Source organism: Atractosteus spatula, chromosome 5 (assembly GCF_055471065.1).
Source record: "Atractosteus spatula isolate fAtrSpa1 chromosome 5, fAtrSpa1.hap1, whole genome shotgun sequence".
NCBI lineage: Eukaryota > Metazoa > Chordata > Actinopteri > Semionotiformes > Lepisosteidae > Atractosteus > Atractosteus spatula.
Genome location: NC_142710.1, coordinates 25495731 through 25519206, shown reverse-complemented (window position 1 = coordinate 25519206; position 23476 = coordinate 25495731). Strand labels below are relative to the sequence as shown.

The 23476-nt window shown below is 38.0% G+C and overlaps 1 protein-coding gene across 1 annotated transcript; it reads left to right on the top strand.

The window, feature by feature from the left end:
- Positions 1-938: 938 nt before the first annotated feature.
- acadsb (acyl-CoA dehydrogenase short/branched chain) lies at positions 939-11051 on the top strand. Its single transcript, XM_088915585.1, has 11 exons — positions 939-992; positions 1569-1728; positions 2156-2256; positions 3047-3253; positions 3615-3785; positions 4455-4580; positions 5179-5271; positions 5381-5470; positions 5845-5982; positions 6803-6902; positions 9124-11051. Exons 1-11 carry the CDS (start codon positions 939-941, stop codon positions 9198-9200), a joined length of 1317 nt encoding a protein of 438 aa, XP_088771711.1. The 3' UTR covers positions 9201-11051.
- Positions 11052-23476: the final 12425 nt, after the last annotated feature.

Below are 23476 nucleotides of genomic sequence, written 5' to 3'. Positions count from 1 at the left end.
AAGTACAAAGCAAACCTTCAAGGGTTTAGACACGGTTTATGGGAGGTAGAATAGAATCCTTCTACAAGAACTCATACCCCCCCTCCCCCCCAAAAAAGCTTTTTTAGAATAGATAATAGATACTGTATGTAACTAATGAGAAAATGGATGACCATGGTTTAAAGAGTTTCTACAAGAATCACAGAAGAAATGTATCCCAGAAGTGTGTAAATCAAATCTAAACAGTATTCCATAGGGTTCAACAAATCATTTAGAAAAAATATAAGGGAAAAGAGAGCAATCTGTAAAATTATTAAAAACACAACAATTTCTAGGTAAAGAAAAAGAGTAAAGGTAACAGGATAGGTAAAAAGTGAGATTAGAAAAGCCAAGACAAAAATTGAAAGAAATATTGCAATATAAGCTTTAAAATAATTAAAAAAAAATATTTCACTACTTCAATACTAAAAGAAAACATCTAGGATAAAGTAAAAAAAACTCTGGGAAATAAATGCTTCTGGACAATAAAAAGGAAATGGATGATGTACTAAGAGTATTCACTCAGGTGTTAACTAAGGAAGAAGTTTAACAACAGGACTCAGGCAGCAAAATAAAATCTGCGCTGGATAGTATAAGCATAGAGGAGGGAGAGGTGTTTGGGTCCTAGAAGCACTCTGATGGTATTTTATCCATCGTACTCAAGGAAAAAATATTTGTACTGTGCTTATGTCTTATACAAGAAACATACTTCATTCTATGTCTTTATTATATTATTATAAATTGCTTTCTGTAAGGGCGTCTGTCTGCAATTTTGTAGTTTGACATTGCTAAGATCTCTTGTGCTGAAACTCTGACGTCCTTCGTGCTCCAGCTTCACTGAAGTTTCGCTAATCTTCGCTAACAGCGGATTCTTCACGCGAGCGCAGGCAGTATTCGTCTGTTCTCGCGAGTTTTTCAGCATGTATACAAACGGATTCAAAATGGCTGCTACCTGCTTGAGGAGTGTGGGGAAGGTGAGCGTAATTGAGCTGGGACACCTGAACATTTAATGTAGTTTTATAACCGACGCAAATCATTTTTGATTGTATGCTTTAAAACATTGAGTAGGTAGACGTGTCCCAATTAGACGTTTATTCCTGTACGGTATTGGTATCAGAATGTTTATTGTTGTAAATATGACTCTGGTTTCGTACTATAAAACGTGTAGCCTCTGATTATGTAAATTCGTGAATTTTAATCTTACACTTAGTTAACAATAGTGTGTCTCACCGTACTCTTGATTCATATTCCGTGCTGACTAAACTCGGTGGTTGGAGTACTGTGCGTATTCATGATTCGTTCATTTTGCGTGATTACTTATAGTAATCTATTGAACCCTTGGAGATAAAACTATAGTTACAGTGCATATTGTCGAGACATTTCTGATTGAAGGCTGTACTTTATCTCCTGGTGGCACTACATTAATATCTCATAATGAAAAGTTGTTGCTTTTAATACGTTCTAAAAAGCCATCAGTCTTTCAGCGCACCGACCGGTCCACTCCATGTGAACCGAATGCCACTCTCCTGTTGTGATGTTGTCACCGGCAGCTTGGAAGAAGCATTGCTCACCTTTCCAAGTGGGGACCGCGGTACGGAGCAGCACGATGCATAATGTCAGAGGCAGCGGCCGAGAGAGCAGGAGTGAGCGGGGTACTGCACCTTCCTCTCCAGACCTTCACCGAAGAGGAGAACATGATGAAGGAAGCAGGTGAGGTTGGTTTGGGTGATGACTTGTACAGAACATCAAATGAAAATGTGATCATTTGTGTTTCCCTGGGAGGTGTTCACACTGTGTGCAGATCTTTAGGTTCCATACCTAGTTACCACATAAAAATAAAAGAAACAAACAAAACAATGCTGGATTTATAGCTTGTTTATGTACTAAGTGTGACATAACATGATGATTGTTCACATTTGTTTGTTATTGTATGTGATACCATGCAATATTCTTTCGTGTTCTCTGCAAATCCAATAAGCAAATTAAACAGATACAACCCAAAACATTGCTTGAAAAGATTTCTTTGGTTACTTTGCACCTTTACCATAACCAAATCTTGCTCTTGGCATCACATTTTTACTTTTAAGATTCATGTTTCCTCTTCATTTTTGTCTTCATTTGTTTTTTTTCTGAACAGTCAAGAAGTTTGCCCAAGAACGTATTGCCCCATTAGTATCGAAGATGGATGAGAATTCCACCATGGATGCAACTGTAATAAAAGGCCTGTTTGAGCAAGGGGTTTGCATTCTTTTAATCCTTAAGCACCTACAACTCACAGAGCTTTATAATGAAATAACAGGGCCAGCCAAAACTCAGTGAAGCAACAAGCTACATGACTGATCAGGGGTAACACCAGGTATAATTTTCAGGTCAAATCTAAATTAATATACACTCCCATTTCTATGAATGAAAGAAGGAAGGAAGGAATGAAGGAAGGCTTCATTACCAGTAAGTTAAACTTTTTCTGAAGCAGGTTTCAGTCAGACTCACCTTGGCTACTTGAAGGTTGAATTTGATAAGCAAAACGGTAAAATACATAAACACTGCCATTTACATTCCCTTATCAAGGCCAGATATGTCAAGAGATAATGTCAGTTACAGGCGGTAACATAGTGTAAAGTCTCAACAATCCTTTTAATTTTTGTTCTCATATAATGTGCCTACCTAATTGTCACATGAAGTGGAAGTGACCAAGGGTCTTGAGCTCCACAGAACAGTAATCCATGGTCCTGGCATAGCTGCATTAATGCTGATTACAAGCAAAGGATGCTGGATTCACTCCTGCTTAGCACTAAAGCTTATGTGATGCATTCCTAAGTACCTCAAAGAATATTAGTTGGAAAAACTATAACCATTTCCAAACTAGAGCATACTAAAGTGATTATAAAAAAGGCTGGTTTAATATAATAAATATTAAATGAAGTAATTGATTCAGAAATGCCTGCAGAACCTGTAGCAGTTACGGCTTTCAGGTTCTGTAAAGTGGTGCTAACTTCTCCTGTACGTTTCCCCCCCCCCCTCATTTCAGCTGATGGGCATCGAGATTGACCCGCAGTATGGAGGAACCGGCTCATCTTTCTTTTCCTCCATCTTGGTGATTGAGGAGCTGGCAAAGGTGGACCCATCGGTGGCAGTGCTGTGCGACATACAAAACACACTGATCAACACACTGTTGATCAAACTGGGCACGGAGGAGCAGAAAGAGGTGTACCTGACCCGACTAGCCAACAACATGGTGAGAGCTTGCTCCCCTGCTACCACAAGAGCACAAAGACGCACCCACCGCAATGTCAATTACACTGGAACAGGCAAAGTTCTCTTCTTAGCTTAGTTTGTATTGCTGTAAATACTAAAATTATTTAATAATTCAATTGAGCCATATCCTCACAGAGGTATCTGTGACAGTTGATCATTAAGTACCTGTAGACAAAGCTGTAGACAAAGAAAAGGCTGCTGTTTTCTTTAGGTTTCTCTTAGTATGTTCTAATGAAAACCGCTACAAAATAATCATCATCAGAATAATCGGGCCTCTGTCTTTTGATTATTTCTATTCATCTTATCAAAATATTGTTTTTCTTCTGTGTTTGCTCCTGGAGATTGGTAGTTTCTGCCTGTCAGAGGCAGAGGCTGGCAGTGATGCTTTCTCATTGAAAACACGGGCTGAGAAGCACAAGGATTATTACGTCATCAACGGTTCTAAGATGTGGATCAGCAATGCGGAGCAGGCTGGGGTGTTCCTGGTGATGGCCAATGCAGAGCCTTCAGCTGTGAGTGATATGATGAGAGAAGGACCATCTCTCCACCACCACCCCCCCTCCCCCCCATCAGCTTTCAATCTCTATTTTTTAATTGCTTAACTAATTACTTTATGATATTATGCACCCTTGCAGCACCGCTTGTGGAGGACCGTTTGGACTTTTGTAGTCTGATCTACCAATCTGATCTATCAATCTGTTGTAACAGATTGTAATGTGCTTTGCATTCCGTTAGTATAATATAAGTCTTTTCATTGAATCTAGTGGATTCAGTTTGTGGAAGTGCATTTAAAATGAGGCATAAGATGTACTGCTAAACTCAAAAGGTTGTGGGAACATGAAACAAGCCTTCCATATGTGTTTGGAGCAAATACCTTGGCTTCCTTCAAGAAATACCTGGATGAGATCTTGGGATCAGTAAGTTACTAAATACCTAATGGGCCTGATAGGCTGATTGGCATTTTCTTGTTTTTTGTTTAAACACATTTTGGGCACAATCCACAGTGTCCAATATTATCCAAAAACCTACATAGATGTCCTTCATAATTTCCAGTTTTATGTATTAACTGATGACTTCCAACATTTCCATGTGTATTGGTGTCCTGACTTAGTGTCCATTCTGCTGGTGGTTGTTCATTGTAATTGTTTTTCTTTCGTTTCCCCTGGTCCCCACCTGTGAAGGCCTACAAGGGCATCACCTGCTTCATTGTGGACAGAGACACAGAGGGACTGCACATCGGGAAGAAGGAGAACAAGCTGGGCCTGCGTGCCTCCAGCACCTGTCCTCTAACCTTTGACAATGTCAAGGTAGACCAGCCCTTCACAGACCAACCATTTGTAATAGAGAGAGCTTTATCTGGGAGATTTTCATTTTGCTCCCTTGATGTAGTGTACCTCAAACATAGGAGACCTGAATAAATTAATGTTTTTTTCCCCAGATTTCTTTTCTAGTGTTTAGATGTATCATATCCTTTAATATACCATCTCTTATTTTTTAAGTAGTTTGTTAAATATTTTATAGTCAATGATTTGTAACTCTTGTAATCAGTTTATACTGTATTACCTGTTTTGCTTCATTTTCAAGGTCATCTTTGAATGGATGAAAACTCTTAAGGAAAACAAGCAACACTCCAGTAAACTGTTTAAAGCAGAATACTTATTTAGTCTTTTTGGATAACTTCAATATTTATAATACTATTAAATCTTGAGTGTTTTAAAAGCTTTCTGTTATTTTCGTTTCAAACCTGTAAACCTCTATAAGATAGTAATTCCTAACTTGTTTCTGTATACGGTGGAACATAAACATCTATCATACCTAATGAAATCAGAAACTTGGAAGTGGAGAAAACATGTCCTGCCAGACAGTTTATTCTTCTCTTGTTTTGTTTTTTTTGTAATATCTTAGGTTCCGGAGAAGAATATTTTGGGAAAGTTAGGCCATGGATACAAATACGCCATTGGAATGCTGAACGAGGGCAGAATTGGAATCGCAGCACAGGTCTGATGGCGGGATGCAGAATGTTTTATATTTAAATGCTGGGTTGTTCGACTTTAAGAACTTATATATGTAGGTGTGTAAGCATACATTATATGTTTCTGCTCCACAGATGCTGGGATTGGCTCAGGGCTGTTTTGACAACACCATTCCCTATACAAGGCAGAGGGTTCAGTTTGGGAAGCGGATTTTTGACTTTCAGGTAAAGATCGCTACTTGAAAGAGTCTAGGGAGGTTAACAGAGTAGTGACGTTAGTATTAATTCGGCCACTGAGGGTGTTGTATTTTTTTGGAAAATTGTACAGTATAGTTTCAGTATGTAGCTTTTGAAATTTCCAGTGTGACCTAATTCAGCATTCAGCCATCTTGTAACTTTCACCAAATGAATATCAATTATATTCATTTGTCTCAGAAAACTGGAACTGTTTTAAGAATTCTACCTGCAGTTCATTTGGAAAATATAGAGTAACGTTTCTTGAGCTCATGCTAGTTAGTAGTTGTTAGTGGGTAGTCTGCATGTTCACTCTACAGTGGTTTTGTAGGGCTTATTGCGAACTGCTGTTTTTTTATTTACAGGGCATGCAACATCAAATAGCACATGTGGCAACTCAGATAGAGGCTTCCAGGCTGCTCACCTACAATGCAACTCGATTGAAAGAGGCAGGGAGGCCCTTCATCAAAGAGGCCTGCATGGCCAAATACTACTGTGCAGAGGTAAGGATTTCAGCTGGTAATCATTGACAAAGTACAACCCAATAATAACCCTTAAATTTGGCACCAGCCAAATAATCAGTCTGTAAATGTCATAAAACACAGGAATTGTCTGGTGTCATTCTTAGGAATCAAAATACTAGTGTATCACATTAAGGAATAAGCTGTCTGTAGTTAATTCTGGGCCTTTTAGGTTAATTTTCTGTTATTCGTCAAGCAAGAGGCTTCTAAGCGGTCAGATATGTTTTATGAACTGTGTTAAACCGGACGTATGACTGCAGTTTTGGCTAACAATAACATATTGGAATCAGAATATCGTTTTGTAAAAGAAGTCCTTGCATGGACTTTTAAGAAAACATAAAGTATTAAAAACACTGAAGTTCTTTGCACGATGTATGCTGTGAAAGAACGAGAAGGAATTCAAACCACATGGCTTACTGGTAATTAACTGGGTTTCCAGTCTTGGTCCTGGGGACCCGCACAGTAGTTGGTTTTCATTGCATCTAAGCTCTTTAATTATGAATTGATCTAAAAATTGCTTGGGTGAAACCTTTAAGCAGAAAAAATAATTGCGGAAGTTGGACATTTTAAATTACTTAAAAAATCAGTGGTTAAAAGGAAACATCCAACATGTTACTGAAAATGGTGCAAATTGAACCTATAGTTAGGTCTATTAAGGGTTCAGTTATTTAATTGAGTGCTCAGGTGGAACAGATACCAGTGGGTGCATGGGTTCCCAGCAATAGTACTGGAAACTCCTGAAATACACAATTCTGACTTGCATCTGCTTATTTTTAATTCACCGACACGTGATTGCTGTAAGGTTGCGGCCCTAACAACATCAAAATGTATTGAATGGATGGGAGGGGTTGGATTCACTAAGGATTACCCAATAGAGAAATACTACAGAGACTGCAAAATAGGTGAGTTTGTTTCTTCTCATTCCGTGTGCAATGTCATGTGCTCACTCCATTGTTTGAACTCTTTTATCTGCCTTTCACAATATCTTTTACTGCTGACAGTTTTTCTCGGATAAATGAACTGCAGTCTACTGCAGTCTCAAAAAGAACATCTTACCCATGGTTTAAGGCAAAAAGAACTTCTTAAGCAAGACGGGTGAAAAAGCTGTTATCAGAAATGGCCTGTTTCTTAGGTGAAGGATGCAAGCTTGTATTGTGTTAACTACTCCAAACGCTGATCTGTGCTACGAGATACATTTTTGAGTCAGGCTTGGAGAGTATCTTAATAGCGAACACTCCGGGGGCATTAAAAAAGGCATTGTGGCCAGCTCTTGTCAGTATGAGTTAACAAAAAGAGGTGGCCTGTAGTTCCAAAGGAAGCCTGTAACTCGATCTGTCAGCTCTTTGTGCTGCTGGATGTTCTCAAGACTCATTGAATGCCTTAAAATCAGCTGCAGTAAAAGCCTGTCCATCTCTCTCAGGGGCTGTCAGGATAGAATGGCGCTTTCCCTTTCGACAGCTCCAGGGTGGCTCTGCATGCCTCGCAGCCCCCGGGGACTGAGTTGGACTCTGGGCATGTCTTAGTTTTCTCCTCTCGAGTACGGTGAAGTGCTATACATGTGTTTCTCAGATAAGACGTCAACTTTGTAAAAATTCAAACAGAAATTTTGAAAATACATCAAAAGTCATATACATGGACAAGTAAAAGTTAATTGCGTGCCACGTCAGAGACAAAATAACATTTCAGAGGTAGAGCCAGGATGTTTTTCTTCTTTGTATACATTCTCACTAGAATTGACCTCGACTAGTTCTGTTATAACTTGCCTGTTGAGAGAGCTCCAGTAGCTCAGTAGCTCTAGTGCAAAACTGATCATATATATTTGTTTAATCACAAGTGAAAGAAGCTACCATTTCCTTCTGCCTTACAAGTGTTGTGTGTCTGTTTGAAGGCAGCAATTCAGTGCTGTCTAGATGTTGTTCTGCATATTCTATATTGGCAAACGTGAAACACAGCCTTAATCAAGCATCTTTGTCTTGCTGCTTTAGGGATATATTGCCACTGGGGGCAATATTTAGTATTTTCAACAATCATCTGTATTGTACCTTTAGAACACTAATTTTCACTTTGAAAGATCACAACATAGTATAGAGATGGTGTCTCTGAAGTGTACTGCATTCTAAAAAAATTAAGTAGTATACTTAGGGTCCTGCTTAATTTGTGATATTGGGCAGCGTTCAGCTTCTTCCACAATTCCCTAAAGTGCAGTTCTGCAAAACTCAGCACTGTCAGCTGTAAAGGATCTGTGGCCTGCTCGCCTGACATCCTCCTGTATATCTGTATATCACTCCTAAGGATTTATTCAGCAGTTGCTTTTTTGTCAGATCACTGAGATACAACACGTTGTTGTTGTTCTACTAATTTATAACAACTCATTGAAAGAACATAAGAACATTTATAAATGAGAGGAGGCCTTTCAGCTCATCCATCCCATTTGGTACTTATTTGTAGCTAATTAATCTGCATGTCTCATCTAGAGATGATGATGATATATAAGATAATAAGATCACTCATCTGAAAAAGAAAATCGGGGAAAAAACATTAGCTAGGAAAATTAAGTTACACCCCATTTCCTTTTTCTTGCATTTAGACTACATGTGTAAATCAGAACCAAGTGACATGAAAGTGCCAGGTGGAGGCACAGATTTATCTGATAGCAAATCGTGAAGTATCAGTTGATTGTTAAATTTCCAGCAAAAAAAGTCAAGAAATGCAGCTTTTTTGATTAAGTGCAGTGATTGTTGTTTAGATGTATATTTACAGGAAAGCAGCTGCAGTGTTTTTATGATTTGCGCTAATTGTTTTTTACATACAAATTTCAGTTTAAGGTAATAGCTGAATTTTGCAAATTAAAGCATAGCTACTTTTCCAGACTTTTACTTTGCCCACAAGTGAGCTGCAACGTTTTCTAGTATACCTAATATAACTATTAGGTTTTAGGTATAATATTAGAAAAAAAAGACATTCTGAATATACATCAGCATTGTTCAGTTGTAAGTTTCTTTCTGTATTATACAAACCAAAAGAGCAGGATGAATACACCACAGAGGGTAATATGGTGACTTTTGGCTTTGTTGTACCCAGCATCAGGACTGCACATATTTATTTCTATATGTTTACTCCTAGGTTCCATATATGAAGGGACCACAAACATACAGCTGACAACCATGGCCAAGTTCATTGATAAAGAGTTCGACGCCTGAACGCTGACGGGGCCCGGCTTTAGCAACCACTGCTCAAAAGTAGATTTCACACACTGATCCAGGGCAAATCGGCAAACTGAGGTTTGAGAGGGGAAGATAAGCTGTAGCTGATTTTATTACTTTCATACAAGAAGTAGTAACTTTTTTTTGTCGGGACATACCGTTATTCTGGTTGTCCACAAGAGATCACTACATAGAATCCATGGACCGCTTGCATTATGTAAGTAAAATAAACTGTTTCATTGTAACTGATCATTATTTCATGGTAATGAATGCGTGTTCTGTAGGTGCAGGTGTCTATGCCTATATCCATTTCCTGTTTGTGAGCTGTCACTCTTTACATGCCTTCAGTATGGCTTGTTGCTTTTTAGTTGAAAACAAATGACCTAAATCTAACCAAAAAAAGTTATCTGCCAATCATTTTTTAAAAAGGTAACAAAAATAAGTCTGTCTTTGTGATAGGAGTTGCTAAAGTGTTTCTCGCATAATACTTTATATCTATCTGTTACACAACAATAGAGAATGTTCTGAACAGTACTGAAGTTACAGAAGAGCAAAGTGAGGTAATAATTGAACTGCATTGTCCCGAACCCCTTATACTGTCTTTTGTTTAACTTAAATATAACTTATTTATGTCCGCTCAGTGCCAGTACCAGTCCAAGTGTAATGTTTCCTTCATGAGTGTAGATATCTTCTTGTGCTGTTAATGGGGCCTCCAGGTCAGTTTTGTTGAACAGTATTCTAACAGAGCACATGCTAAACTGATCACTTTGCCCCAGCTAGGCCAGAGCTTCCCTGGTTCAGAGGGGTTTTGCTTTATGTGAACTGTGCTGAAAATAACAATGCAGAACTATAGGCTTGGTGGACAGTAAAGATTACGTTCTTCATTTTCAAAATATTTCACACTTCTTAAGCATTGCTTGTCTGTGAAATCACTTCCTTAATTGTGCCTAACTGCACCTAAAGCTCAAGCAAGCTATTTTGAAGTCTTCAAAAATTTCGAAAGATGTAATTGGACTTAAGTAATTATGTGCATTGTCTGCTGAAGTAGCAATGCGTGGATAAACTTTTTTTTTTCTCCAGGTCATCTTAAGCTCTATCACTCAAGTGTCAAGGCCACTGCAAGGTTTATTTTGTGGCACTTGTATGCTGAAGGTGAGGGAGAGCAGATATCGTAACGATTCAAGATTTAAACGGCTGGTCTCAGGGGCTGTTGTGCGCTCGTTTCCGGATGCTTGGAGCTGGCCTGGTGGTTCTCTTTAGTCCTCATCCGGTCTGTATCTGGATGAAGAATCCTCATCCTGTCCAAGATGTGTGCACTCACTGTTGCCACAATCCCAAAGGCCCTCGTGAAGGCAGTTCCACTGCTGCTGTAGGCTTCCTCTGGCTGCAAGGATCCGTTAAAAACAACAGAAAATACATTTAGACTAGTTATAACAAGAGATGTGGCAGAGATGACATTTTGTCAATGGAGTCTGAGCTAAAAACTTTTTAATACCTTTAATAGGACCAGCGCTCTGCAATACATATAGGTCAGCTCTACATGGGAATCAGGAGTTCAGATGCAGACAGATTTCGAACACCTGTCATATGATTGTAAGCACATTAGCACAATTGTGATAGCAGTCTTTTCCACACTGAATCATATCAAATATTACTTGAAGAGCATTAGAATGAAATAATGTAATTCTCCTGTAATATAGAGTTGGATAATTGAAGATAGAAATTGGGAACAATTCTTAGTTTTGTTCTTATTTTCAGTAAATGAATGTAACAGGAAGATATACATCAGGATTTCAGTTTGTTAAACAAACCATTGGATGTATGGTTTAATAAAGGCTAAAAGAACAACTCACCTGTGCACGTTTTTTCTCTGAATTAGCTTTTAATGTTTATAGGTTTCAGATTTTTTTATAACCCATGGATTTTCAGAGGACCTCTATGATGGGGATAGAGGGTGATGGGAAAAGGAAGAGTTGACATAGAGGTCAAATTATTGAAAAAAACTCTTTTTGCACATTACACAACTGTAAACGTGTTAAAATAGTAGATGAATAATATTACAAGTTTATCTTAAACGTTTTGTAGCTATACCTTTTAATAAAGGTTGTATTTACACATTCTTTTCTACGGCTGATTACGCTCCTTGTTCGACACTTGTATTTCACCAAAATGCAATTTCATATTCAGCCACTAGATGGCAGCGACGGCCAGTTAAAAACCTGCTCTTTATTTCCACTGGTGTTGCTCACTTGCCTGTGAAAGGAGCAATTGTTGGACTGTGACCCTCGCAAAGCAAAATACTGTAGTTTTTCCCGCTGCCATCTGAGTCGAAACTCTGAATGTGATTTTGTTGCATATCATTTAATTGAAAATTAAACATGCAGGCAAAGCGATTTTCTGAAGAATAAATTCCAGCAGTTTAGAAACCCCATAAGAGGGCCTTTACATCCAAGGATTTAAACAGATGCATAGGCATCTGAGTGTGTGATCATAGGTTCTTACAATAACCGTTAATTCCATTTTCTGTTTAAAGTGGTTGTTATACTTCCATCTGTCCCTTTTCTAATTACTTTATCCAATTTAGGATCGCAGGGCACCCAGAGCCTATCCAGGCAAGCAATGTATACAAGGCCAGACACAACTTGAGCGGGACTTCAGTCCAGTACATGTCATACATAAACACTCTTCCTCACACAAGGGTTAATTAATTAAACTACCAGTATGTTTTTGGACTATGGTTTTGGAAACTGGAGCACCTGCCGGAAGCCCACAAGAACATGGGGAGATCATGCAAACTCCACACAGCACCCCAGGAATTCAACTCAGGCCCCAGTGCTGCAAGCCAGCAATGGTAACCACTGCACCACTGTTCCCCCTTATTGTTATGCAGTACTCTAATAAATGCTGTATGTTAATAACGCTGTTATGTATGTAAATAATATTGCGTTATGCATTGTCTAAATGCTTTTTGTGAAAGACATTCCCTGAAAATCTATTTTGTCTTTGAAGATATAGTTTTTTTGGACATGAAGAGGTATCAATGATGTAAATTTCAAAGAGTTATGGAAAAGAGGTTGAGGACATGATGGGGTGGATGCTTTCTCACCACTGAAGAAAGCCTAAACCTGTTTATTTTTAGTGAAAATCCCTGAGGTTCAGACTGAGAATAGACCTAACAGCCGGCTTCCCTCTCACAGGCCTACTGCTACCAAGAGGACAGTCAATTACAACACCTTCTAATGGCCTGTCAGCACTAATGTTATTTTATTGCAATTTAATTATGCTCAGGTTTCAGATTGAGGGAACTCAGTTTAAATAATTTACTTGCAGTGACAATAATTTATCATTCAAAAGGGATTAATTAGGGATCTGTTCATTATTGTATCTGTTATTAAATGATAACTTCTTAAGCCATACAGCCTCAGTAAGTTGCATTTAAAAGCTGTCTTAGGTGTACACTTTACATTACTATATATGTGATTTTAAAAATGGAGTGAAAATAACATCTATGATTAATTACCAGAGCTTCCTGAGAAGAAGTGACAGGAATGTCTACCTTTTGACCCATTTAATTACACGTTTAGGATCACAGAAATGTTCAAATAACTCACAGAGAGGGTGATTAGACAGGATCTCACGTATGTTAACATAATTAGTCGCACACATCTCCATAATATGCAGGCGTAAAAGGGCAACTGATATTAATGGGTATCGAAACAGGTTACAATGATAGCCTGTTTGACATTAACCACCAGTAATACATGGGGCACAGCACTTCGAAATATTGGAAAATTAAATTGTAATGACTTAATCTGCTCAAATTTAAATATTGTTTTGTAATGAACTCTCTCTTCCCTTTGTTCCTGATACTGCTTGACAACCTGTGCAAAATACAGAAATAATGTGTATTATTATTATTATTTTATTATTATTATTATTATTATTATTATTATTATTATTACCATCACTACCACCATTATTATTGCCATGCCCGGTTATTACTAAGAAGCGCTCAAAGAAGGTCCATTTATTCCAATGGGCAATTTTTGCGAACAATACCATCCACATCCATTACTACACAAATGAATTTTAATATAGCATCCTGAGTGCCGAGCACCGTACAGAATAAAGAGAAATGGGACAGTAAATGTGCACTTCAGTTTCGCAAACAATACCACGTTCAAAAAGATTTCTAAATGTGCTTCTCTGTAAAGGTTTTCCACCTGTTTTGTGAAACAAAACGTAAGGTGCTGTGTTAGACAGGGGGAATATAGCTGTCTGGTGCTAGACATACATGCATGTATATTTATGTACCTGCGGAGTGGTACTTTTGTTAATTGCTGCATGCACTTTGGTGTTTAGATTGAATACAGGTATTGTTTTGGATTAAGATCATTTAATTAAGGTAAATGATTTTTCCAGCAGGTTCTAACCCATTTTACATGGGCAGTAGCCCTGCTGTGCTTGGTGTAGCTTTTCATTTTTATTATCTCATGATGCCCTGAATATGCAGCCCCCCAGTTTACACCTGCTTACCAGGAAGTCACAGAGTTATCCACTTAGACTAATTCAAATTTAAAGGGGGTGAATTAAAAGGCTTGTGTCTCCTCTAAACTGGTTGATTTATGTGCTGTTTGCAGTTTTATAGAATACAAAACAATTAATTTACATCTGAAAAGAACTAGGAATTAATTCTGAGAAGCCCCGAAGCTCTTTCAAGACTTGAGTCATATGTTGGGCTCATTTAAAAGCTGCATAGGAAATTAGCCCTAAAGAAAGGCTTTTAATTTTTGAAAAGTGCAGCTATAGTAACTGTCTTCAGAACCACCGCAGCTAGATCATTACTCAAGAAAGGTTAAGGAGGACTTTGGCAGCATTTTTTTCTTTCTCTGAGACTATTTATTCTTCAAGTTTCTATCTCCACATGAGGCATTTGAAAAAGAAAATGGGGGGAGATTAAAAAGAGAAAGAACATACTAAGCTTTTCATTCCCTTACCACTTAATTTCCTTGCTACCATGCCAGGCTCAGCCTAATGAATGTAATTGCTACCTTTGATGAAAATACTATTATCTAGATCACACTTTACATTGACAAGCAGTCCCCCTCTCTCCTCCCTCTTCTTTTTAACACAGCCATGAGATCTCTAATTATGCACAGAACAAGTGGCTTTTCACAAAAGAGCATGTTGTCCACAATTACTAAGAATTGGAGCAAGCTACATTTGCACAAAAGACAAATTAGATTTGCTATATGCTCCACAAAACCCATTCCCTTGATTAATTTCCTGCGTAAACCAAAGCAATTTTTTCACCCACTATCTAGCTTTAAAAGACAAACTTCCATCTCTTGAATGATGTGCTTACTCAATGGACTGACCTGCCAGACATATATCGACAAAGAAGGATTATGGATCTCTGGACACAGGTCTTGAAAAGCTATCTACAATGTGATCTTTTTTTAGAAAAATAAATATCTCACCCCCAACCCATCTTTGGTAGTGTACCAACTCTGTCCTTGCTCAACTTTCTAAGGTACGGTCGTTAACAGATTGCCCAGCGTGATGTTCATGAACTGTGCAGCTGTGGATGTATTAGCAGAGATTGAGACCCCATTTACCCCCCAAAATGTACTTTTTCAGAAATGATAAAGATTACGTGCCGACACTTGTGAGGTCTGATTTTTTTTTGCCAAATTGTCTTAACATCTCTATTCGGTTACCAGTATAAGTAAGCACTGGTAAATTCTTGTATTTGAAGTGTTTTTAATTTGTTATATAAGCACAGGCTTGGTTGTGTAAATCTACATGATCATCTTTGTAATATATGTGCATTAAATGTCTGTTACTTGTCATGTCATCTTTATGCAATAAGGAATAACTTGTGGAACATTTATGACATATTTATACTCTCTCCACTTACTTTTGTAGTGCATGCCCTTGATAATTTTAAATTTTAATTTTGTAATTTTGGTGAAAGTGACGGTAGAGAAATAATGAATCATTGCTTTTGTTTTCAAAGTCATGATGCCTATGGATGTCTCCCAGGTGCTCGTACAGTAAAATAATGTACAACACTGTGGTCACATGCCTTTAAAAGGTTTATTTCATTTGAAACAGGCTACCATCCGGTCTCAGTCAGATATTAGAAGGATCGGGCAATATTTTTGATTGAAGTGGCATTTTACCAGTATTTATCTGAGACTCTGAATCCCAAAACCATGGGCTACAAATAAAGAAGATGGGATAATAGCTTTTGACTGGACCAGTTGCACTCAGCTTGGAATGAAGTGTCCGGTTGTGAGTTATTGTGACCAAACGCCATTTGTACAGGTTGAAAAGTGGGAGCATTTTTCTAGCTTGTCACCCAGTAGCTATAGTTCATTCTCTTGAATGATATCTCTGAACGCACAGTTGCCCTATTACGAGCTTTTCACTCACAGTCCAGAATGTTTTAATGGATTGGTCTGTCCCTGGGAGGATAATTTAGAGAAAGCTCAGCCACATTCTTGAACATTCTTAGCTGCGCTGAGCAGGGTGTCCATTTGTGATCACACTGTATGAACACTTAGAGCACAGTCAGTCTTGAACAGCATATTGGTGCTTCTTCCTCATGCTTTTTTTTGTTTTTTTGGGATTTCCAATTCTGACCACTAAGTACCGGGGTGTGATGTGATAGCCATATTGAACATTTCCAGTATTCAATGTTCTACTGTAATTGTGGCTACATGTTGAATTTTCTAATTGATTTTTGTATTTTTTGTGACTAAAATAATAATTGCTGGGCACATAAGATTCAGAGGAAGTAGTTTTGTCAGGTCTATGAGAATTGCCTCTGTTCTGTCTCTCCCAGTGAATTATCACCTACTGAAGCCAACAATGCCTGCCATGTAGCTCCCTGTTTTGGAAAATGTGTATAACAGAGCTTTGTTTCTCACATCCACCAATAATGGATAATGTGGAACCCAGAGGGCTTATACTGTATTCTAAGAATAGAAGAACAGAACTTTAAAAACTGACTTACAATTTCTTTTAAATTATAGCGTAGTGTAGTATAAGAAGTATAGTCTAGTATAAGCAGATTTTGCAGGTAATGATCAGCTATAAAGATTGCTTGCTTTATTTTTTTGTTGATTGGTCGCATGTTTATGAATGCAGTACAGTTTATTCTTATAGTATTTGCAACTTGTACAGTGCTTTGTGCTTTGCTGCATCAAGCAGCATTCTTTCTCTAGGTCTTATTGATTAAAGCCTCTATTAAAGCAGTTTTGGTCACAACTGTGAATCTGGAGCAGTAAATTGTACTACAGCCGTAGCCTGGCAACCCCCTGGGGAGAGTGTCTACTGTATCTCAGCTCTGTTTCTTTTAGTGAATACCTTTTTTGTTGCATTTTTATATTGCTGAGCAAATCTACTTTTTTCGTGAAAAATATTTATACTTTAATATTCACCACATTTGCAAAACTTGGAATTAGTGAATACTGCTAGTGGTACCATGATTCAAAGGGTTTTGGTAGTTCCAAATACAGTATTTGAGAGTCCTATACAACTCTGTACTAAATCTTGATCTTGATATACATTCATTTCTACCTAAATTCTTAGTTTGTGAACAGAAAAGATTCCATAACACTTCTTGACTAGGAAAATATACAATCTATATACAGTATGAATTATATTGATATATAATGAATTATATTCATACTTGGATATATGAATATTCTATACCCCTCACTGCTTCAAACTGTCACAATTATTTAAAAAAATGTAAGCAACCACAGACAGTTGTTCAGCCTTTACTTGGACATGTCAGCATTGTATTACTGTACTTTGACCTACAAAACAGAATGAAAAGTTTCTTTAGACAGTTTGACTTTCTAGCATTGTAAAACGGTCAGAAATAAATGATATCAGCATAGCCCATAATTCACAGCAATGTCTGGTCTTAAAAATGTTTTATCCCATGGATGGGATCCCATTTTGAGTCCTACAAAACCCATGTGTACAGTCTGCATGTGTATATGGAATGATAGCATAAAATTTTATATAAATAATAATAATTATTAATATTATTTCCGTCCAAGCTTGAGTATGCATCCATGAGAAATGTTAACATTTCAGCTCTTGCTGTTGAAGCTTCAACACGAACCTTATACCCCAGTTCCCCGACCCCTTTGCCAAATGCCAGCGTAAGGCTACTGGAGGGAAGAGTAGTTCTTTTTATATATTTTTGCTTCTTCTATAAAGTTGACTGCTGGTAGTAGTTTATAGGGCGTCACACTAGACGCATGGCTGATGATTCCTTTTAGTGAGGTGAAGCAGTCCGTCGCTGTGGAGGGGGTACACTCCTCCTGCAGGCATCGTTAGCCGGGAGATGATGGGAGCAGTAGCGATGATGGGAAGGATGACTGAACTCTGACCCTATTGATCGGTGCTAGCTTTGTCCAGCTGGGTTCTTACAAACTCAGCCAGCTGGAGAGGTATTTAAAGGCAAATGTACTGTGCTGTCCAGCTCCCTGTGTCATTAATTACATTTTCACCTGTGACAGTGACAAACATGTTGGACTGGCCTGGACTTTATTAGGGTCACTATATAAAATACTGGGAGAAATTTCATGAAAGAGTAATCTTAATCTCATTTTGAAAAAAAATCTTTTTTTCGACAAGTGGAAAGACAGATACGTCAGGGCACAGGGGTATACAGGTAGATAGTTACATGTAGTCTAAGCATGGGTTATGATGTCGAGAGTCCTATAATGACATTATCTAATAATAATGTTTTATATTTCTGTGCTTTTAACTGGTGTTCACTCGCCCTTTTTATACAGGATTATTTTGAAACATCTCTTCTTGTTCTGACTTAAATGTCTGGTTTTAATACATGCGTCATATTAAAGGCAACAGAAGGATTGCGTCAAACTGTTTAGGAAAGTTATCAAATGAAAAATTCAGAATATTACCTTAAAATGGATTCTTCTGGTTATTCAGACATACGTTACTGTCATTGAATGGTAATTATCCACAACCTAACATTTTATTTCCTATTGAGCTGAGATTAAATAAACTGTGATTTAAAGCTGTGATAGATCTGTTGCTTGCAGTGAATGCTCACTTGCTGAAGAATGTATCGTTTACGCTACCAAAGCTCTGTACCTGTCACAGATTCCCTCAAGGTTCCTTTTCCTCAGCCTGGTGCTGGATGGCCAACTGCAATAAATTTCTAAGTCAGCCATTAAAGTAAAAAGTTGCTTTTCTTTACAGCACAGGCTCTCAGAAATCCAAGTAGTCTAAATTAGAACAGCAAGGCCCACATACAATATAGACACAGCAATACACATATTTACAAATACATGTAAGGGGTTTATTCCCTGCTGAAAAGAGAAGAAAGAAAACACAACGTTTCAGCTGTGGAGCCTTCCGGTGTCACAAATAATGCTGACAAACACATGCAAGTCTTTCCTTTGCTACTCTGTGCTGGACAATGGAAATCCTCCTGTTGCAGAAAAGAGAGTTCTTTTCTTTTAAAGTATAGCCATATAGCCATGTTGGCCAGTGCAGATATTTGTTGCAGGATGTGTGTGGGTATACTGCAGTATCGCACTACCAATGGTTGAAAAGACCAGCTCATGAGAAAACATCCTTTATGCATGGAATTCCATTTCAAAACCTTGGAAATCTCAGGGTGCAAAGCTTTTAATGGAAGCCTTTTTTATCTGTTATCCGTTCGATAATTTAAAACATATTTTGACACCGAGCAGCCTTTTTTATAAATGCAGAAATATCTCCTGAAAAGAAAAGCGAATTATGAAAAAAACACATGGCGCAGGTCTTTTCCATCACACGTCACACAGCATGTTGGCAGACACTAATGTTATTTTATTGATGCTTTCTAGCCATGCATTTGTCATTAGTTAACACCAGGCGCAGTCTATTTTGACATCTGATAATAAATCTGAAGAGTTTTCATCCCTATTCCAAAGTAGAGTCGCTCACTGACACTCACCCCCCCCCCGCCCCTCTGCACACACCTTCCTCTGCAAGCATCCCCAACCTGCATTTCAATCCAGGCTCAATTGCAAAGGGCGACCTGCAGACGTATAAAGAATTGGCTTTAAGGCTTTTGAAATAGACTGAACCTGCTATGGGTCGCACAGGGAAAATAAGTGGCAAATGTAAGTAAGCATGAAATAGTTTTCCATAAATAATCAAAGGACAACAGCATAGTAATAGGATTGGGAGCTGTAAAAAAATATGTAACCGATTTTTTCGCTATTAAAGTGAAATAGAAAGCAAAATATATAACAGGCTGCAGGAAAAGTTTCATTCCAGGCATGGAAATAAATACAATGCATGAGCCCAGAGATGGAGGGAGCAGTTGGGATGCAGGCAGTCAAGTCAAGGTCTTTTTGAAATTTAGACCACAAAATCAATTGGTTAATAATCGTTTGCATTTTCGTGTTTGTGCAGGTGAGCGTTTCCTCATCAGTTTCCTGGGCCCTTGATTTGTTAAGCACTTGTCTTTTTACAAATAATCAATGCTTCATTTTGACTCGTTAACAGGACAGGTTGGATAATTTTTTTTCATGGTGGGTGGGGTGAAAGGCATCAAATTTAACAAGGACAAAACGGATGCCAGGGTTTCACTTTGCTTTCGAAACCTAAGGTATTTTTCTGATTGGGGTAATATCTCATAGGATGCAGTGGACACCTTTTGGTCTGTTGTTTTAGTCACTCAGGTTTATGTTTCCCAGACCTTTATCATCCTAATTAATGAATCAAGATAAAATTGATGCTGTACTGGAAAGTGAAGAAAGTATGGCTGTATTCAATCACATTTGCAGAAGAAAAATGGAAATGACTCAAAGAATGTGCAGGTCTCTGTTACATACTGCAAAAGAAGCATTTGGAATCTCTCTAAGGGAAAATATCCTTTTGCAAAAATAAAAAAATATGGATTTATTTAATTTCCAAACCACACGATTTCAAAATCACGCTATGGTTGTGTAAAAATTGTCAAAGATATGAGTTTCATGAAATTCCTAATCTTGTTCGCTATTGACAATCCTGGGAGAGTAGCCCGTGTTTTGTAACAGTTTGATTTGTAGGCCTACTGAGTGTAACTGTAATTTATGACCATAAAATGGCTGATAGTTAATTTGCTTGCTGCCCTTAGGACTTCCTTGCAAATAAGATTTTAAATTCAGTAGAGCAGCCCTGTTGTGGGGAAGAGGGGATAATAAATAAAGCAAAGCGTAAAGATTATTAGTGATGTGGAAGTTGTGTTGTTGTTGTTTGCTGCTCATAATAAAAAAGAATCACTACAGAACTGTGGTATTGTAATTGTTTTATACCTTAATGATTTGGAAATTGGTTACCTTAAACCTATAAAATCAAGCTTCAGGAAAGATCTTGACTGCGCAGCAGACACAGCTGCTAGAATGCGTTTCATTTTCCAGATAGTCTCATCCTTGAGCAGTTTCGACAGTTTCTGGAAGAATGCCCTGCAACTGACACCTGTCTCCAACAGCGAGTGTGTGGTTGAAACCACGAATACTGTAGAAGAGCTGTAATGTATGTTTCCAGGCAGTGGAAGAAGGACCAAACAAATAGCATTTGTCACACAAAGTCTGCAAAAGTATTTCAGTGTGTTATTCAGTGGGTTGGAAGAGCTGCCAACAAACAAAGTTAAACCCTCCCTCTCCAGTTTGCATACCAGAGTCTAACATTACAACAGGACCCAGAAATATCTCACTAGTCCTGGCGATGTGTTACTAGTGATAAGGAAATTATTAATATTTGCTGCAAATACATTTTTTAAACATTCAGTATTATTCAGTTTGAATAGAATTCTATACACATGACTACTTACAATGGGTTTGAATCAGCTGGTCTTGAATCTGAAGTCTGAAGGTCATCACTACAAATGCACATACTGTATGAGTGTGTGCACTTATAAGTGTTTGTCATTAAATAACTAAAATGTTATGCTTTTGGTGTGTATTGGAAGTGGAACGGAAGAAAGCAAGAACAAGTGTTCTGTTTCTTCAATGAGCATGTTCTTTCAGCTCTGCACCATGCACTGCTACATTTCAGGTGAAGGGAGAGCACACTTAGCCCTCAGCACTCGATCCTCTGAGCTGGCCTAATTCAGCTTCTGTCCATGTTAGTTTGGGTGTATACTTTCTGGGTTGCAAAGAAATTCACTCTGAGTAGATCCCAGCATATACAGTATAAGCAGAAATTGCTTCAGAGACACCTAGTACATTAAGCTAATTCTGGCACTAACATTCACCTTAATCTTAACCCTAGGACAGCATCGGCTTAGATATAACCCAACTTTAATAAGGCAGTACTCTGGTTGTCTCACTTATACCATTTTTATCATCCGTGACCTGATATGAGGGTTCTGAATGTTGAGAGGCTACACACCCCATATGTAGTAGCTCTTAAAGAGAAGATTATCATGTAGCTGTTCAAGAGAGACATATATATATAAAATCATATTATGATTATTTTTTGTCAAATTAAAAGGATTTGTTTTCTTTCAGGGAAAGCCACTTCCCATTTAAATAATTTAATTAATAACAATAAATGTAAAACATGTTAATGAAGCTATTTTGCACCCTTTGAGTAAAGACAGTACAGTAGACAGCCCAGGGTCTTTCCATTACAGTCAATTGAATAAGTCAGCTAGTTCACATTTATATATTGTTATTCCACTGGGTTTAAATATCCCTGATTTCCTGGTTCTAGAAGCCCCTGAATAATAAGGTCATTTAAATGAACCCATTCCACACATTTGACACACTTACTTGCCCATCTGAATAACAAATCTCTAAGTGGCAAGCTCTTAAAGGATCGTCAGAACTTTACCCATGTCTCTGTATTAAAAAAAAATAAAATAAAAAAACCCCTGTCAAAAGTGCCACTGCATGTGTGAAAGTAGCCGATTTTCTTAATTCATCCCTTAGGAATGGATAAGTCTATCAATCTATTAAATTGGAAAGCCATTAGGAGCCCTGGTTTATGCGTTTCAAGCTGTTAACTAGAAGCTGATTGATTGTTGTTCCTTTGATGGGATATGCTGATCTAATCTCACTGTGCTCGAGTTTGCAATAAATTACACAATTCATTTCCTCCATTTAGAGAGAGAAAATCACACCTCCAGGCATGCCGTGCTCCAGAGGCAAAAGAGCAAGGAGCCTATTTTATGGTGCCATTTAGCCTGCAAGCTTTCAGCAATCCTAGCCTTCCCAAAAAATCGAAGCATAATCAAGGTGTATGTTTAGAAAATTTATTGTTATAATTTTCCCCCTGTAATCTCTTCCATTTTCCAGGCGCCCCAGCGACATAGATCATCATCTAAAAAGAGAAAATGAATAGCAGTTTAAAATTTATCGGTCTTTGATTCTCAATTATACGTGTTTATGACTTCATCTGTCTTCACTGACTTCAACCTTTTCCATTATAGTGGAATATTATTTGTACGGAATCCATTAAATTCACAAGGCAGGCCCTAATGGTTGGGCTGCAGCGCTTTGCAGAGGGAAAAGTTTTTGAAAGGTGGCTTTGCAAAAAGCGTAGCTGTTATGACACTAGAAATTGCTTTATTGATAGCCTGTTCTCTCGCCTGCACATTCGGCCATTTGTAACCTAGCCCATATCTATATTTCAGCCTGACACTGATAAGAACCTTTCTGTTTCCTGGACCAGATTACACTTTGTAATGACACAGGGAGGCAGGTATGATTCAGATTGTGCCCAGCTCAGTATCAATATAAACCTGCTCAGAAGCAGAGTGAGGGAGCTCGCGGAGTGCCAGCAGCCTGGGGGCCAGCAGATGCATGCAGAGGCCAGGGTTTTAACTTGCTCTAATTAAAGGGCTCTCCGTGGGCAGTCTGAGCCTTTGCCAATGTGGAACTGATAATCACTGGAGGAGGCAATAATTATTTCAGGACTTAGCACCAGCATTCTGTGTTGGGTGTCTCTTGACGTTTCTCTGTGTAACATTCAGGGGCTTTGCATTACTTACTCCTGTTTCCCATAGACCAGGAATAATGAACCTTCTTTTCTGTAATGCATTTCTGAAAGCTTAATATACACACCAGTGAAGAGTACATAACCACACATTTTGATAATCAACAGTGAGGGTATTTCTGTGCTGTCAGTCTTCTGATTTAACTGGATAATGTAGTTGTGAAAATAAATTATATTTCAAAATGTATTTGCAGAAGCAATAGTCTAATGTCTAGTTTAATTATTAATACAAATTAATTATC

Bases quoted from the DNA above. Each gene is read 5' to 3' on its own strand.
- acadsb (XM_088915585.1), top strand. From the start codon at position 939: ATGTATACAAACGGATTCAAAATGGCTGCTACCTGCTTGAGGAGTGTG. The intron at 1,729-2,155 runs GTGAGGTTGGTT...TTTTCTGAACAG, and splicing joins GAACATGATGAAGGAAGCAG to TCAAGAAGTTTGCCCAAGAA. The intron at 3,254-3,614 runs GTGAGAGCTTGC...TTGCTCCTGGAG, and splicing joins CCCGACTAGCCAACAACATG to ATTGGTAGTTTCTGCCTGTC.